Source organism: Nanorana parkeri, unplaced genomic scaffold, assembly GCF_000935625.1.
Source record: "Nanorana parkeri isolate BGI_ZX_2015 unplaced genomic scaffold, ASM93562v1 scaffold198, whole genome shotgun sequence".
Classification (NCBI taxonomy): Eukaryota; Metazoa; Chordata; class Amphibia; order Anura; family Dicroglossidae; genus Nanorana; species Nanorana parkeri.
The window spans coordinates 617503-632958 of NW_017306466.1; the positions used below are offsets into that span (position 1 = coordinate 617503).

The following is a 15456-nucleotide window of genomic DNA, read 5'->3' on the forward strand; positions in this document are numbered from 1 at the left end:
AATAAAAACCTGAAAGAAGTTCTAACCTCTCACCGCAATGGAAATCTATAACACAAGTTTGCCTTTAGTTATTCTTTATAGGCTGGAGATCCTCTGCTGTTCATAAATCATTGTATGATACATTGTGATTGGGGTGCTGTCCATTCTCTCTTATGGGTCACAGGCTGTAGTATATCAATGTAATGATCTGCAGGAAATCACAGATGGCTCTGCATGATCAGTAGGCACTTCCTATGAAGACATACCAGAGTACAGGGGGCCAAGATCAGCCTGCACACAGATCCCTGCATCCTATGACTATATAACTGATGTAGAACTACTAGTCCCAGCACACCCCGTCAGCCTCCCATAGGACTAGAGGGATGGCTGGCATAGCATGCTGGGACTTCTGGTCCCCCGGGCGCTTTCCCGTACTCACGATCACGCAATGTGTAGAGAAAGCCCATCGGGTGATGTTCAGGACACCGTGCACACAGCGGGGGTCCGGAGTGGGCATAGATTTCAATTCGCAGATTTCCCTGCCTAGTCTGATCATTGTGCGCGTTCACGAGAGCCCGGGCAATGTACGGATAAAGGTGTAAAATTGAAGGGCTTTGAAGACGGCTGCAGGGTGTGGATGGGGGTGAGCCTGTGTACGGGTCCCGCCTGGACGTACGGTGCCCGTCCAGCAGCACGCCATAGCCCCATAGCGCAGACAAGCCCTCGGTCCTCCGTTCTCTAGGTTGGGTGATGCGGTCTATGGCAGCCTTGCATTGCAAACACTATAACTCAGCCTTCCAGCTGCATCCCGACTGAGCGCCTCGCACACACACAAGACACTTCGAATTTGCGCGCTGTTTTGCTCCCGTGTGACGTCAGCGAAATGTCGTCCAATGGCGGTCGGCCGCTGGTCAGGACAATGGAGCCGAGCCGGCCAATCGCGCAAAGGGACTGGTTGGCGGCGGCCAATCAGCGCCGGGCTGAGCTGAGAGTAATGTTACAGATTGGGAGAGTGAAGAGGCTGCGTATCGATCCCGCTTTCTCTCACAGCCATTGCAGTACATTGAGCTCCATAGACACAGCATTGGGTGAGTACACGGCGCTTCGCCTGACAGGGACTGGCTATGTCTATGTGACTGAAAGCAGTGGGTAAGTATCGCACAGGGACGTCAGTCAGCCCGCCAATTAGTCTGTTTTAAGCCGCCCGACGGCCTCGATGATCTCGGCGGCGGTGAAAAAGGGAAAGCAGTAGGGGGATTATATTTAAAAAAAAAATAAAACGGCGATTATTAAAGTGGGGAGACGGACGGGTAGAATCGGCCAGAAAAAAATATCTTTATTCTACACACTATGACGTCACGGTCACCTCACACAAGGAATGGCCGCGACGGTCTAATTCAAGAAAAGTGAGAACGGAACTTTGCGTGTCATGTGACCCCCAGACACCGAGAGCACGGGCACTGCCACCCGTGTCCTGCTCTTTATGTGAAGTGTCGGGGCGTATGGGCACCTCGGTTACCTGAGGAAATATTCTGCTGTAACATGGCTGACTATGGGGAAAAACAAGGTTGGGGGGTGGTGAGAAGGGTGGCGGCGGGCATACACTGCCCGTTTTCAGGGCTTTACACCTTCCCCGAGACCCCCCCAGTGCGGCTTTAGCCGGCCACCACTTCTCTCTACGAGATGGCGGTTGCGAGCCGCACTCTCTAACATGGTGGTTTTACAAGCGCGGGCACGACAAACAATAGTCAGAAAAGGGCGGCGCGCTCCCGCGGCCGCCATTCCGAGAAGCAGAGCGCGCGCACGCACATAGGCGCGCTGCCTCAGCCTTTCTCTCTAGCCCCGCAGTGTAATGTCTGCGTGTAATGTGGGGAGCATAGAAAGAGACACATAACACGGACACAGAGTCCCTCCACCGCCATCCGCCACACCTCAGCGAGGCCATGGCATGGCTGCCGGAGACATTTCAAGGGGACTTTCTTTCATCGGGAAGCTGCTCTTTCAAGATGGAAGGAGAAAATCTGTCATTGTTGACCTTTTTTTTTTTTTTTCCCTCTCTCCCTCCCTCCTCCTCCTTCTCCTTTCTGGAGCTGCGCCATCGCTTGACTAACAGGAGGACGTGCTGCTTCCATGTGACATGACCGAGCCGACTCGAGTGACAGCTGCATGTTGCCTATAGCAACGCCATTTGTGTAGTGGGAGGAGCCTGGTTGCTACAGGCCAATGAGCTCAACCAGCATCCAGTGCAGTATAGCACCAATAAGTCCCAGCACAGCCTTCAGGCAAGGGGATATGCTGCCTGGGATTAGTAGTCCATCAAAGGGTAGTGATTGGGGGGTTGGGATAGTTATAATGGAACTACAAGACCCAGTGTGCTTTGACCTGCCCCTTAACATTGCCTACATCTAACTGGCAGCTCAGTATTCAAGGAAAACTGTCATGCTGGTCCTCTTGCTTCAGCGCTCTAAGTCACTGATCCACAATACGTGCACAGATGTCGATCTCTGCCTTTCTCAGTCTACGCTCACACCGCCACTGCTACGGTTTACATTATTTAAAACGCAAGAATAGTTATTTGGGAAGTATAGACAAACTTTATGCTTCTAGAGCAAGTCCTCCTGTGTTTAGATGTTCGTTCCTTTACCCCATTTATACCGGTGTTCCTGTTTTTACGGATCGGGCAGCCTATTCATTGCAATAGCCATCACACCAAAGTACTTCCTGCGCCTTTTAAAAAAAAATTATTTCCTCAAAACAGATGAGGGGAATTTATCAATATCTGGAGCAGCTGCGCACGGCAACCAATCAGCTTCTCTTTCATTTGTTCATTAAGTTATACAAATGAAAGAGAAGCTGACTGGTTGCCATGGACAACTGCTCCAGTTTTGATTTCCCTCAAAGTAGATTGCCAATTGTTTTGGTGCAGTCATGCGGATTGGGGTACCGATAATGAATGGCACAACGTCTTACAAAGTGATGTGCTGGACACAGATATGCGCAGGGGCCAAGTTCACACTTGTGTGAGTTGAAGCGCTTCAGCTGTTGTGTGACAATGCACAATAAGAGGAATCCCATTATTTTCTATGGGGCCATGTGACTTCTTTTGGCATGATATAGTGTATTTTTAGACTTCAATGGTAATGCTTTAAAACCATATGTAATGTGCACTTTAGCGCACAACCACAAGCCCTTACCCCTTGGCTAGAAAAAAAACTGTATAAAACACATTAAGAACACACAACTAAAAAAAGCAAGAAAATGCACACACAAGCGTGAATTACCTACATGCATTCAGAATATGTCATCTGCCCCTGGACCCGCATAGAAACACACAGCTCTAATGATACCATTTACAATCTCTCCATGCATGGATATGTATTTAGAAATGGCCTGGACATGAGTTTGTCAATGGCAGTGTGAATGAGGCCACTCACAGGACAGTGACAGCGGTGGTCAGAGATGGATTGGTTATGACAGGTTTACTTTAAACGGCTGCTGACCATTCTGCTGTTTAGGCAACTCCAGCACATGTCCTTACATCTTAGCACGGGGGAGTCCTCAGTTCCACAGCAGCTGGGAAGAAGTCGGCTTGCCGTGGTGTACATACACTCCATAGACTTCCTGCATGAGGTCTCCTTGTATCCCATGTGGTACATCACGGGTTGCAGCTAGGGATGAGTAACATTTGAACTATTCCAAACACACCACATTCCCAGGAACACAATTTGCTCTTTTCCCAGCTCACAGATCCGCCTTTTCATTCTTTTGTTCAAATCTTGTCTACACTCTTAGATGAAATGTTCCCATATCACAGATTCCCCCCCACCACCCGACACCTTTAATGCAGAGGCTCATCGTCAGTCATTCACACTAGATGAAAGAACTTTCTGTTCTACAAACAAATCTGAAAACGAAGTTCACTTGATTTATTCTCTACAAGGTGCAATTTTAAAACTGGAACTCTGGCTGAGGATATTGCATATTACCCGGAAGCAGTTCTCTACATTTACTATATTGCTGTAAAGTTCAGCAGTCAATCCGTACATTACACCAGAAGGATACATGCCTGCAAGGATTGCCTTTACATAGCTGAAGACCAGTGTGTCCTGGCAGCATTTACAGAGTCGGCTGACATCACATTGTTCTGTTTGTGGTGAGAATAACTGACATTTTTCTAGCAGAGGTGTAATAGCTTCATTTTGATGTTCATATCGCATGAATAAAAGGGTGATGGTCTCCTGCCCCATAGAAGAAGGTCCACAGAACTGTCTTTATTAGATCCGTAGGTCTGCCCCAAGATGCTCCATGTAGCTCTTCTTTTTTTTTTTTTTTATAAGAACGTTATATATATATATATATATATATATATATATATATATATATATATATATATATATATATATATATATATATATATATATACTGTAACACATTTTATGTATAATTGCAACACTACTACGGAGCATAAAAAGTATCCACCTGACACCAGCTTAGTAAAGCTTCATATGAACAGAAAGTACCATACGGGGGATTTATTAAAACTGGAGCAGTTGCTCCTGGCAACCAATCGGTTCTCTTCAGTTTGTTCAGTTAAGCTTCGGAACTGAAATCTAGAGGCTGATTGGTTACTATGGGCAACTGCTCCAGATTCTGTTACTCCAGTTTTCTTAAATTCCCCTCAAGGATTTCTAAATAGGACCATACTTGACCATTATTTATTTTCTTGCTTAAATAAGCTTCTTAGTGTTTCTGCTTTAGAGCTTGTTCACACCAAATGCAGACCAGTTTCTGCACACGCAGTGTATTTTGATGCGTTCCGGGCCGTTTTTTTGTAAAATAAATATATTTTTTAGCCTAAAATGGGCTTCTAGGGCGTTTCCATGCATTTTGGTGCGTCCCAGAGCAGAAATTTTAGGGCATGCTGCATTTTTGTACATGCTCTGGTGTGAACTAGAGCACAAAATACCATTGGACGCAGTGTTGATCTGTTCTGTAACTGCCCTGCATCTGCTCCGCACTTGGTGTGAACTAGCCCTTAAGCACACTCGTTTATTTGCTTCACTACTAATACTTGCATCCAGGCTTGTCCAAGCTCTCCGGAGAAGCATTTATAGAAGGCATTCAGTGATACACATGTTGTGTATTTGTTTTTAGCCTAGAAGATCTCAGAAAACCATAAATAACATGGGGGACGGTCACATTCTGCATTGAATAAACATGCAGCAGGCCAATGCACACAATGTTATTTGTGTCTGATGATTTCATAATTCTACGTACCTGAAAAGAACAAATATCCAATCCAGCTTCTGGTATTCTTCACCTGACAAAACAAATGCATCTACTTCACATGACTTTATTACACACATTGCCTGTTCATGTTTTTCCTTACTGCTATTATTCTAATATAGGAATATGATTTTCCGGTCTGATATAAGCCTAAAAACAAAACATTATCCACGGGAGGAGAACTGCAGAAGTGACTTTATGATTATAAATACATTATTTGATTAGTACCCAGTCAGGTTTTAATGTAGCTTCTAGGTATGTTGTCTTGAAGCAATTGCTGTCTTTCCCATGACAACTGTTTCCATCTGTTCTTCTCGGGGCACATCTTACTCGTACTGCTTTAGGAGTGCATGCTCTATAAGATGGGCACACCAAGTGAGCGGCGTTAACGCTAGTCCATTATGGAGGTTGCTGTCCAGGGATAGTATGCACCAGTTTTCAGGAAGAAAGACACTTGTATTTGTGTATATTATCACTTGGCTGCAGTGTATGAAGCCACATTCATGGAAATACGTGGGTATTGTTTTTTTAAAGTAACACTAAATCTGAGCGTTACATTTTACAAATGCATTCAAGTACCTTAACTATTAAAATAAACATCTTATTTGTGTAGCACTCGGTTATAGATCCTCAAATCATCCCTGAGTTGGTGGTGACACTGTCTTTTCTTCTGGAGGGGGGCTACTTTTGTCCCCCATGGTCCCTGTGTGTATTGTAAAGTAGCCACCGCTCCAAGCTCACTCCTGTGATGAACTACAATCTCACGTTTAGTTTACTAATTTGTATTGAGATTGTAGTATATCACAGGAGTGAGCTTGGAGTGGTGTCTACGTTACAATGCACACACAGGGACCATGGGGAACCAAAGTAGTCACCCTCCAGAAGGAAGGACATGTCTACATGGATCTACAGCCGAGTGATACACAAATAAGATTTTTGTTATATTTGAGGTACTTGAATGTTTTTTAAGATATTTAACTCCTGAGATAAGCGTCACTTTATCTTTTCTGCAGAGTGCCCTTTAGAGGAACGCTCTTATACATACACACAGGTCCACCGGTGCACTAAAAACTCGCACTTCCCAAAATTCAGGGGAAGAACTGTAGTCTAAAAAGGGAACCAAAAAAAATAGGTCAGTTGATGAATTTACAAAAATCTAGATGGGTAAAGAGCGAACGCTTGGCCAAAGCATGAAGAATTAATGTCCTGTCCTTTTGCTTTTAAATGCATACCTGGCCGTCCACATTTTCTGGGATCTATGATCAGGGATTGACTATGGATCAGAATCTTATATAGAATTGTGACATGCATACATTGTTGGTTTTTTTGCACACGGCTTGTCCTGTTCTGCTACATTTGAACTGCTTTCATTCCTCTGTACAAGTCAAAGGGAATACAGTGTGAAAATCATCATATCCTCGTATTAAGCCATTTTCACCGACTTCGAATAAAAGCAAGCTATGTTCTGGCTGATTCTGAGTGTGACGCACCTGTACACAAGAAAAGAAATAGACACCGGCACTCCAATAATAAATCGATTACGTCTATTTATTGACGTACATCAAAAGCAAAATAACACACTTAGGGTTCCTGTGTGTCCCCGAAACGTCGCACTAAGTGTGTTATTTTGCTTTTGATGTACGTCAATAAATAGACGTAATCGATTTATTATTGGAGTGCCGGTGTCTATTTCTTTTCTGCATTACTTTGACGGTGGCCATCCGTCGACTACTGAGCACCCAGGATACTTTGTTGGACGTGCGGTCAGGAGTGCAATGGGTACATGGACTGGCACCTGTACACAAAGCACCTATGATGTGATCAGGGATACGGGGTAGAAAAGGTATTTCCATATGTAATAATGGAGGTGTTTTTCTGTATATTTACAGAAATCTAACAAAATGGGGAAAGGTGATCCAAAGAAACCAAGAGGAAAGATGTCCTCTTATGCTTACTTTGTGCAAACTTGCAGAGAAGAGCACAAGAAAAAGCACCCAGATGCATCTGTAAACTTTGCCGAGTTCTCCAAGAAGTGCTCCGAGCGATGGAAGGTAATGGTTCTTGAATCATCCACAAGTATGTTCTAGGTTGGTTTTTTTGCATGCTCTGTATTTTTCTACATATGCTGTGCATGCTAGGTTATGTAATCTGGTTATACAAGGGAAACTATCAAAAGCTTTGAGCATGCTTACTCGCCATGTCAGGTAACTACTAGAAGGAGCCAGGAAATAATGTTTCCATTGACAGCCATAGAAACCACTTCAAAAAGCCAGACATGCATTTTTATATTTCAGTTGCATTGTGTACCAGCTTTCTGAGATTTGTTCAGTTCAAACGTTTCAATATCCACATATATAGAACTTCTCTTTACCTTCAGATATGTGCATTGTATTGTCTCATTAAGCTTCACATCTCACCTGTTCTTGGCTTGCTTATCAGGGCAAAGCATAAAGGTGGCCATACACTTTACAACCCTCGCAAGACTTTTGTCTTGCGAGGGTTGTAAAGTAATTTAAAAAACGTACAATCTGCCCATCTTGGAGAGGCAGATTGTACTTGCGATCATCGCAAGCCTGCCCCCCTGAGGGGCGGGCTTCCGATGACTACAATGAGGGGCGTGCTTCCGATGACTGCAATGCTGAACGGGCAGTGTGCGCGTGTGCACACCGGCCCGTTTGGCAGTTCTCTCTCGATCATGCTGAAAACCAGCCGAAAATCGTACGATTCTCGGCTGGTTTTCCAACATGCTTGAAATGCAAAAGTCGTGCGACCGTACAGTAGAAACGGTTGCACACCTTCCATACACGGCACGATTATCGTACGATTGCGGGATTTCCTGCGATTCTCGTACAAGAATTGTGCAGTGTATGGGCACCTTAAGGCTCCTTTTATATATTAGATAATTGCCTAGCAGGTAAATTACCATGGCATTAAATGTGGGCATGACCTTTTATATTGCTCAGCCCTTCAGTATATAGACAGCGGTCTCATCCACTGGATCTTATGGTTCAGGGAAATCTGTCCTGAAACAAATGACCTATGTGAGAAGCTGCAGATAAGATCTGACACTACTGATATTGGTTCCAGGGCAGTGTCGTTGTCCAGTTCTCCTGTGAGAAACATCACTGCCCTGGGGTTGGTATTCTGTTCAGAGAATAGCAGCTTCCATGTGAGGTTTCTCTCATAGGTGCTTTACTTTGCTACAGATTTTGGCAACTGGAGGAAAGAGAAGCATCTGCTGTGCACACGATCAAGACCTTTTGTTTACAGCATTTTTTGTTATCGGTTTATTTTTGGATATAAGCTTAATTTTTATTAAATGAGAACTATGGGGTTAAGTATTTTCCCCATAGTTCTCCTTAGGGTAACGGGAGGACACAAACTAGCGTCCTCCCGTTACCCTAGGCTCAGTATGCCGCGAGCTGTAGCTCCCGGTATACTGAGACGCTACAGCTGAAGCGGATCCTGACAATTATGTCGGGATCCACCCAGCTGCGTGACTGACAGCTGACTCTGCCTATCTAGAGGCAGAGCCAGCTGTACCCTCCCCCGTCCGTTCCGCCAGTCAGCGCTATCGGAGCGGGGAATCCAGCCCCTCCCCTGTCACAGCAGAGAGCTGTGACAGGATCGAGAGGTGAGCGAACGCAGGTATGTTGTTCGCTCACCTCCCGATCTACTAAGCCGACCTGTGACAGTCTCATTGTCACAGGTCGGCTAGAACTATGAGGCTAGTGAAAAGCACTCCCTTCATTGTTCTCCTTTAACGTGTTCTCTAGGCTATAGGGGGAAAAACGCAAAATTGCTGTATGTGCACTGTGCTCTTTGCATATAGGATGTTATTGCCATCTGAACCCTGAATGAGGTGATAATAAATGACCTTAAAGGTTCGGTAAAACGAAACAATGCATTTCACTAGCAGGATAGGCATGTTTGTGTGTCAGTGAAGACGTGAACATACATTCAGGGATGACTGGCATTAAGGGCACCTCTTAGCTGTGGTGTGTTCCGGTACTAAAACATACGTCACAGAATCTTGACATGTGTTCGCATGACGTGGTGCCATTTTATTTTTTTAGGCAGCTTCAAATGTTTTCATAGATATTTTGATTTAAGAGCAGAAAAAGTGTAACTGAATCTAAAAAAAAATGTTTACAGAGGGAGAAAAAAATATCTTATTGTGTCCAATCATTCTACATTGACATGTAATACTCATGTTCCTGATGAGATGTATATCTGACAATTCTTCTTGTATTGTGGCGCCCATACACGGGTATGAAAATGTTAGATCTTCACGTTGGCACTCTTCTGTCATTTGTAACAAGAAACATTACATGTCAGCACAGGGGTGATTATGAGCAAAACGACAGTACAGCTGAATGTAGCCTTACGTTTATAAAATTCAATGACTTCCTTATAAAATTGTAATTCTGCTTTGCAGGACACTTATCTGCATGGAGTTTGCATGTTCTCCCTGTGCTTGTGTGGATTTCCTCACGGTACTCTGGGTTCCTCCCACACTCCAAAGACATGCTGGAAGGTTATTTGGCTCCTGTGTAAATTGGCCCTGTATGTATGCATGTGATATAGGGGCCTTAGATTGTAAGCTCCTTGAGGGCAGGGGCTGAGGTGAATGTAAAGCACTGTATACCCATAATAAATATTATAAAATTCAACATTTCCATACCTGTGTATTTATTTTGTTTTCTTATAATGTGTTTTGTCTTCCAGACCATGTCCGCTAAGGAAAAGGGCAAGTTTGAAGATATGGCTAAAGTAGATAAAGTCCGGTATGAAAAAGAAATGAAAACTTATATACCACCCAAAGGAGAATCCAAAAAGAAGTTCAAGGACCCAAATGCACCAAAGAGACCACCGTGAGTTCTGCTGCTGTGGATAGCATTCTATAAGCTGTGGAAAGGAAAGCCGTCCATGTTTTACAGCAGCCAGTTAAATGTTTGCTTGCATATTTAGCTGTAATGTGATTGGTTGATATTGCCATCACAGACAGTGTTCTTTATCACAGACTCAGTCATTGAATCCAGGGTGTTTTCCAATGACATATTGTTTTATTTTGCTGTGCCTTGGCATTCATTAACAAATGTTATACTTTATTATTAGGTGAAGGGGGGTCTGGTTGTAGGGCTGATTGCACATTACGGCAATTCATCTTTTTATTGCAGATCGGCTTTCTTCCTGTTCTGTTCTGAATTCCGTCCTAAAATCAAAGGTGAGCACCCGGGTTTGACCATCGGAGATGTGGCAAAGAAACTAGGAGAGATGTGGAATAACACCGCATCTGAAGACAAGGTGCCTTATGAAAAGAAAGCTGCCAAACTGAAGGAGAAATATGAAAAGGTAATTTCATCCCAAATATCACTTTCCTAAAACTAAACAACGGTTTCATGGTTTCACACACATTGCCAGTTTGATTCCAATTCTATTACAAATAGTTACAGATGTTCAGACTAATGAGGAAACAAAACAATTATTTGCATTCAAATCACGGAGAACTTGCAGTGCAGAATTGACCACATTCTAGAAGAATAACCCCGTGATTTCCCTCTCTCTCGGTGTCTGTACTTTCTTTTGATAAGATGAAAAAGAAAAGCAGATCATGCAATAGCAGGAAATTACTATTTTCCCTTAAAATGTCAGACGAGACCTCTGAGAGTCTGTAGTTAACAAAGCACATAGTACTAATCACGTTTCTGATCCATCCACTTAGAACAATTCTACATGATTGCAGTTTCCAAATGTGGAAGAATTTGCCTTTCTATGTTGGACATCCCTGTCCATCTCTAGACGTTATCACCAACATGTTCTGCAGCATTACAGCGCACAATAATGCATTGCCTCCTACAGTCTCATGTCCCGGTAAAGCAAGCCTTGTACAGTGCTTTATTTCGTATAATCCATGATCTGATGGCATACAAACCTGGTGAACTGTCACCCACAGTAGCTGTGACTGGCTATGGATCCTTTTATTTCCCCCTTTTTCTATACACTTTGTATGTGATTTTCCTTCATTGGTTTTGTGCAGAAGGTGGCACTGTCTTACCAAGATCATTTTCCTTCTCAATAAGTGAGGATCGCTGCCTTTTTGGAGGATTTTCCCAGCTGAGTACACACATAGAGTAGAACGATAGGCAGAGCTTCTATCTCGCACATGTCAAACTGGCATTTTGGGGGCCAGTCTGAGGGTCCTAGCTAATGCTCTTTTACAGCCACTGTCACTGGCTTTTGTAACACTGCAGTGGCACACTTGTTTTGGAGGTTAAAGCTTAACCCATACAGCTTTTAGAGACTGGACTTTCCTTGGTGTAATATACTGAATGAAAGTCTGATTATATAATGACTGATTTCCAGATAGGCGGGAGATTAACTTTATAACCACTTTCCCTAATGCTGGCTTTACATGCTTGCGTTGCAGTGCATGGTATTGCATACCTGTAGGTGTGAATGGATCCATATCATTAGGGCTGCAACAACTAATCGACATAATCGATTATTGGAAAAGTTGTCAACTTTTTCAATCATCGATTAATCGGCTTCCGATTGGTTGGCCCTGTTCACGGCTCCACACGCTGCACGCCACACCTCCTCCCCACCTCATGCTCGCTGCTGCCAGACCCGCCCGGCCGCATCCACACGCCGCACCTCCTCGCACTCACCGCCCGCATCCACGATCGGCACAGGGACGCGGGGAGAAAAAGTAAGGAGGAGCAGGTGTGGGGGATGACAGCTGCCGATAGACAGACCCGATCTCAGAAGCAAGTTGCTGGAAGACTGCTCGGGTAAGCCTGCACTTTCCGCCCACATGGTTCCTTATAATGTATTGCTGGGATAGTGGGATTAGTATTCCTCTATAGCTGATGGTACATTCTGCTGTACTGTATATTATACAGAGCAATATACCATCAGCAATAGAGGAATACAAATCCCAGCAATACATTTGTATGTATAATGTATTGCTGGGATTTGTTGTATTCCTATAAAGCTGGTGGTATTCTGTATTGCGCTGTATAGAGGTGTACAAAACCCAGCAATAGTACATTATACAGCGCAATGCAGAATACCACCAGCTATAGAGGAATACAACAAATCCCAGCAATAGTACATTATACAGCGCAATGCAGAATACCAACAGCTATAGAGGACTACAAAACCCAGCAATAGTACATTATAGCTGGCGGTATTCTGCATTGTGCTGTATAATGTACTATAGCTGGGATTTGTAGTCCTCTATAGCCGATGCCATTCTGCATTCATTGCTGTATAATTTTACACTTTTCATTTCACTATATTGCACGCCACACTTTTTTTCTTTTTTACTTCCACCGCTCCAAGCTTGCTCCTGTGATGGACTAAATCTCAATACAAACTAGTAGTCCCATCACTGGAGCCATTTTTTAAACTTTTTTTTTTCTTCGATTAATCAAACTCAATAATCGGCTAACCGATTTTGAAAATAATAGTTAGCTGCAGCTCTACATATCATCTTCCTTACCTTTTCAATAAACTGCAGCGCATAGATGTGAATGGGATTTCTGCTTGACAGGTGTTTCAATGTAGAAAAATGTGTGAGTTTTGCTGCATAAAAACATGAAGAGACGCTTGAGGTCTATTCATACTTGTCTATTTTCATGCAGAAAAACTCATTCTAGTTGTTGCATAAACATGCACTTCCAGCGGATATCCTATTCTTTCCTATGGGGCCCATTCACAGTGGTCTAAGGTAGACTACAGGCCTATTCACACCTACCCATGTGTGTGTATTACCACGTGCACGGTGGGCTTATTCGCACCTACCCATGTGTTTTACCACGTGCACTGGGGCGCACACAGGACCAGTGTGAAGTGCATTTAAAGTGATTAGTGTTGTTCTATATGTACTCAGGCAATGCTTCCCTATATACATGTGTGACTGACTAGGTCAGAAAGATCTTTTTTTGCCCCCTTTATCAGTGTTCCTTTTTTAAACTAATTTTGAAGGCAAATGACTTTTGTTTTAAGATCTATTTTTAACAATATTCCCCAAAATGCTGCATTCTGTATTTTATTTCTGTATTTATTGTTGCAAACTTCAGTGCATGTTTCTCAGATCCCATGCCACTATTCTGGAGTTTCCCTGCTCAGTTTGTCACTTTTTCATTTGTTATGCCCGATGTGTTGTACCTGCGCTCTTCCACGCTTCCTTTCCTCGTGTGCTCAGATATAAAACATTCTATTTTATTAATGGATGTCTGCTTTAATCTCACTCCATAGGATGTTGCAGCATATCGGGCCAAAGGAAAGCCCGAAGCACCCAAAAAGGCACCGCCTAAACCTGAAAAGAGCAAGAAAATGGAGGATGATGATGATGATGACGAGGATGATGAAGATGAGGAGGACGAGGAAGATGAAGATGATGATGAAGATGATGAGTAAACCTCCCCAGGAGCAGTTTTGTCTATATAGCATTTAAACCCCCTGTACACAGCTCTCATTTTTTTAAAGAAAACAAAAACAAATCAAAATATAAGGATGTGTAAGATTTGTTTTTAATCTGTACAGTGCCCTCCCCTCCCGCCACGTTTTTTTTTCTTTTGTATTGTTAACACACTACCAAAACGTATCTTTGACGGCCCTGTCTTTTAAGTGGTTTTCAATTGCCACTAACCTTGCCTGGTACAGTAAGGGGGTTGTAAATTGGCATGGAAATTTCAGCAGGCTCATGTTGGTGCACAGTTTAGTTTATATGGGGATGTAGTTCATTTTTCATCTTCAGTTGTCTTAGCATCATCATCATCATCATTTGTTGTTCTGTTTAACTGATACCACTCTGTAAGTGCAAGAAAAATTGCAAATGTTTTGTTGGCATTCTGATTGCTTCGAAGTAAATACAAATTTTTTTTTTATTACCAGTGTTGTTTATTTCAGAGCTCAGTACTTGGTCCGTGTTCTGTCATCTACTTGCTGAATTCATGATCACACGTGTTCTTGTTACATTTTAACAACCCTCACTGTCAGGTGCTGGGAGTTTTGGTTGTAGAGGATTTTATCTTGTCGAGTTAAATATTTTGCTTATTTTATGTGAACTTGATTATCCGAATAATACTTCCTAAAGTGACGTATCATGGGTGTTGTGAATTGTTTCTTCATCATGTAAGTGTGGAAATCAAACATGCGTTTTTGGGAGAATCGCATTTTATCTGACAGGTGTAAGGCAAACGGTCACATGACTCGATCCTAACACCTAATATTGTCTCAGTTTATTGAATTACACTTTAGGAAGCAGTTTAGACCAGTGGTTCTCAACCTGTGTAACCTCAGGACCCATGTTTGTCCTTGGTCATTAAGTCACAACCCAAGTTGCACCGCACTGGAATGCGCACCATTGCGGTACCAGATGTTCCGCTGCGGGTGATCAAACTGTGGGTGGTAGTTGCGTCTGGGGAGCCATTCACAAGACTGGCAATGCACCTCCCGCACCAGAACGCGTGGTAGTGCTGATTGCATGGTACAGTGCGTTAATCACACGGGACTGCAGTGAACGGACCCTCAAAACACTGACAGACACACAAATCTCAGACATTCTCCAAAAAACATTTTCTATTTTTAAGATCCACTCCCCACCTTGTGAGAACTGGAGAGGGATCCTCAGCCTGGGGTCCAGTGTGGGCTGCTGTGCTGTGATGGAGCTTTATCCATATGTGCATTGCTTGTACAGCTCCCTAGAGGTGGCGGGAGCCAGAATGTGACGTCACTCTGATCTAGGGAACCTCTACAGGGCATGCAAGAGAGCTGTAAGCAATGCAGATATGGATGGAGCTCCCTCGTGGCCATACCCTCAGCCCTCCTCACCTCAAGCTGACACTCGGCAGCAGGCAGTATATTCTGAATGGCTGCTTGGTGTGAGAACTGAGTGCTGCACTAGAGGGAGGCTGAGGAGCCTCTCACGTAGTGCCATGGCGACCCACTGGTTGAGAACCAAGGGTTTAGGCAGAATTAGGTCTGTGTATATCTTATAAATCTGCACAAACATTTTAGTGCTGGAGATGAGGTTCTTAAACATTTCATGGTTACTTGCCTCCGTAACTACATCATGTCAAAAACATATTCTAGTCACACATTGGCTTGAAAATTATTTAAACAATCTGGTCAAAGTGCATAGAAAGGTTTGTAAGCGTAGTTCTATTCTGGTGTTAAAGC

The 15456-nt window shown here is 43.5% G+C and overlaps 1 protein-coding gene across 1 annotated transcript; it reads left to right on the plus strand.

Annotated features, from left to right (window-relative positions):
- Window positions 1-959: 959 nt before the first annotated feature.
- On the plus strand, window positions 960-14163 carry HMGB1 (high mobility group box 1). The gene is made up of 5 exons (XM_018555486.1): window positions 960-1067; window positions 7155-7316; window positions 9994-10139; window positions 10446-10620; window positions 13531-14163. Exons 2-5 carry the CDS (start codon window positions 7167-7169, stop codon window positions 13690-13692), a joined length of 633 nt encoding a protein of 210 aa, XP_018410988.1. The 5' UTR covers window positions 960-1067; window positions 7155-7166; the 3' UTR covers window positions 13693-14163.
- Window positions 14164-15456: the final 1293 nt, after the last annotated feature.

Bases quoted from the DNA above. Each gene is read 5' to 3' on its own strand.
- HMGB1 (XM_018555486.1), top strand. From the start codon at position 7,167: ATGGGGAAAGGTGATCCAAAGAAACCAAGAGGAAAGATGTCCTCTTAT. The intron at 7,317-9,993 runs GTAATGGTTCTT...TTTGTCTTCCAG, and splicing joins AGTGCTCCGAGCGATGGAAG to ACCATGTCCGCTAAGGAAAA. The intron at 10,621-13,530 runs GTAATTTCATCC...CTCACTCCATAG, and splicing joins TGAAGGAGAAATATGAAAAG to GATGTTGCAGCATATCGGGC.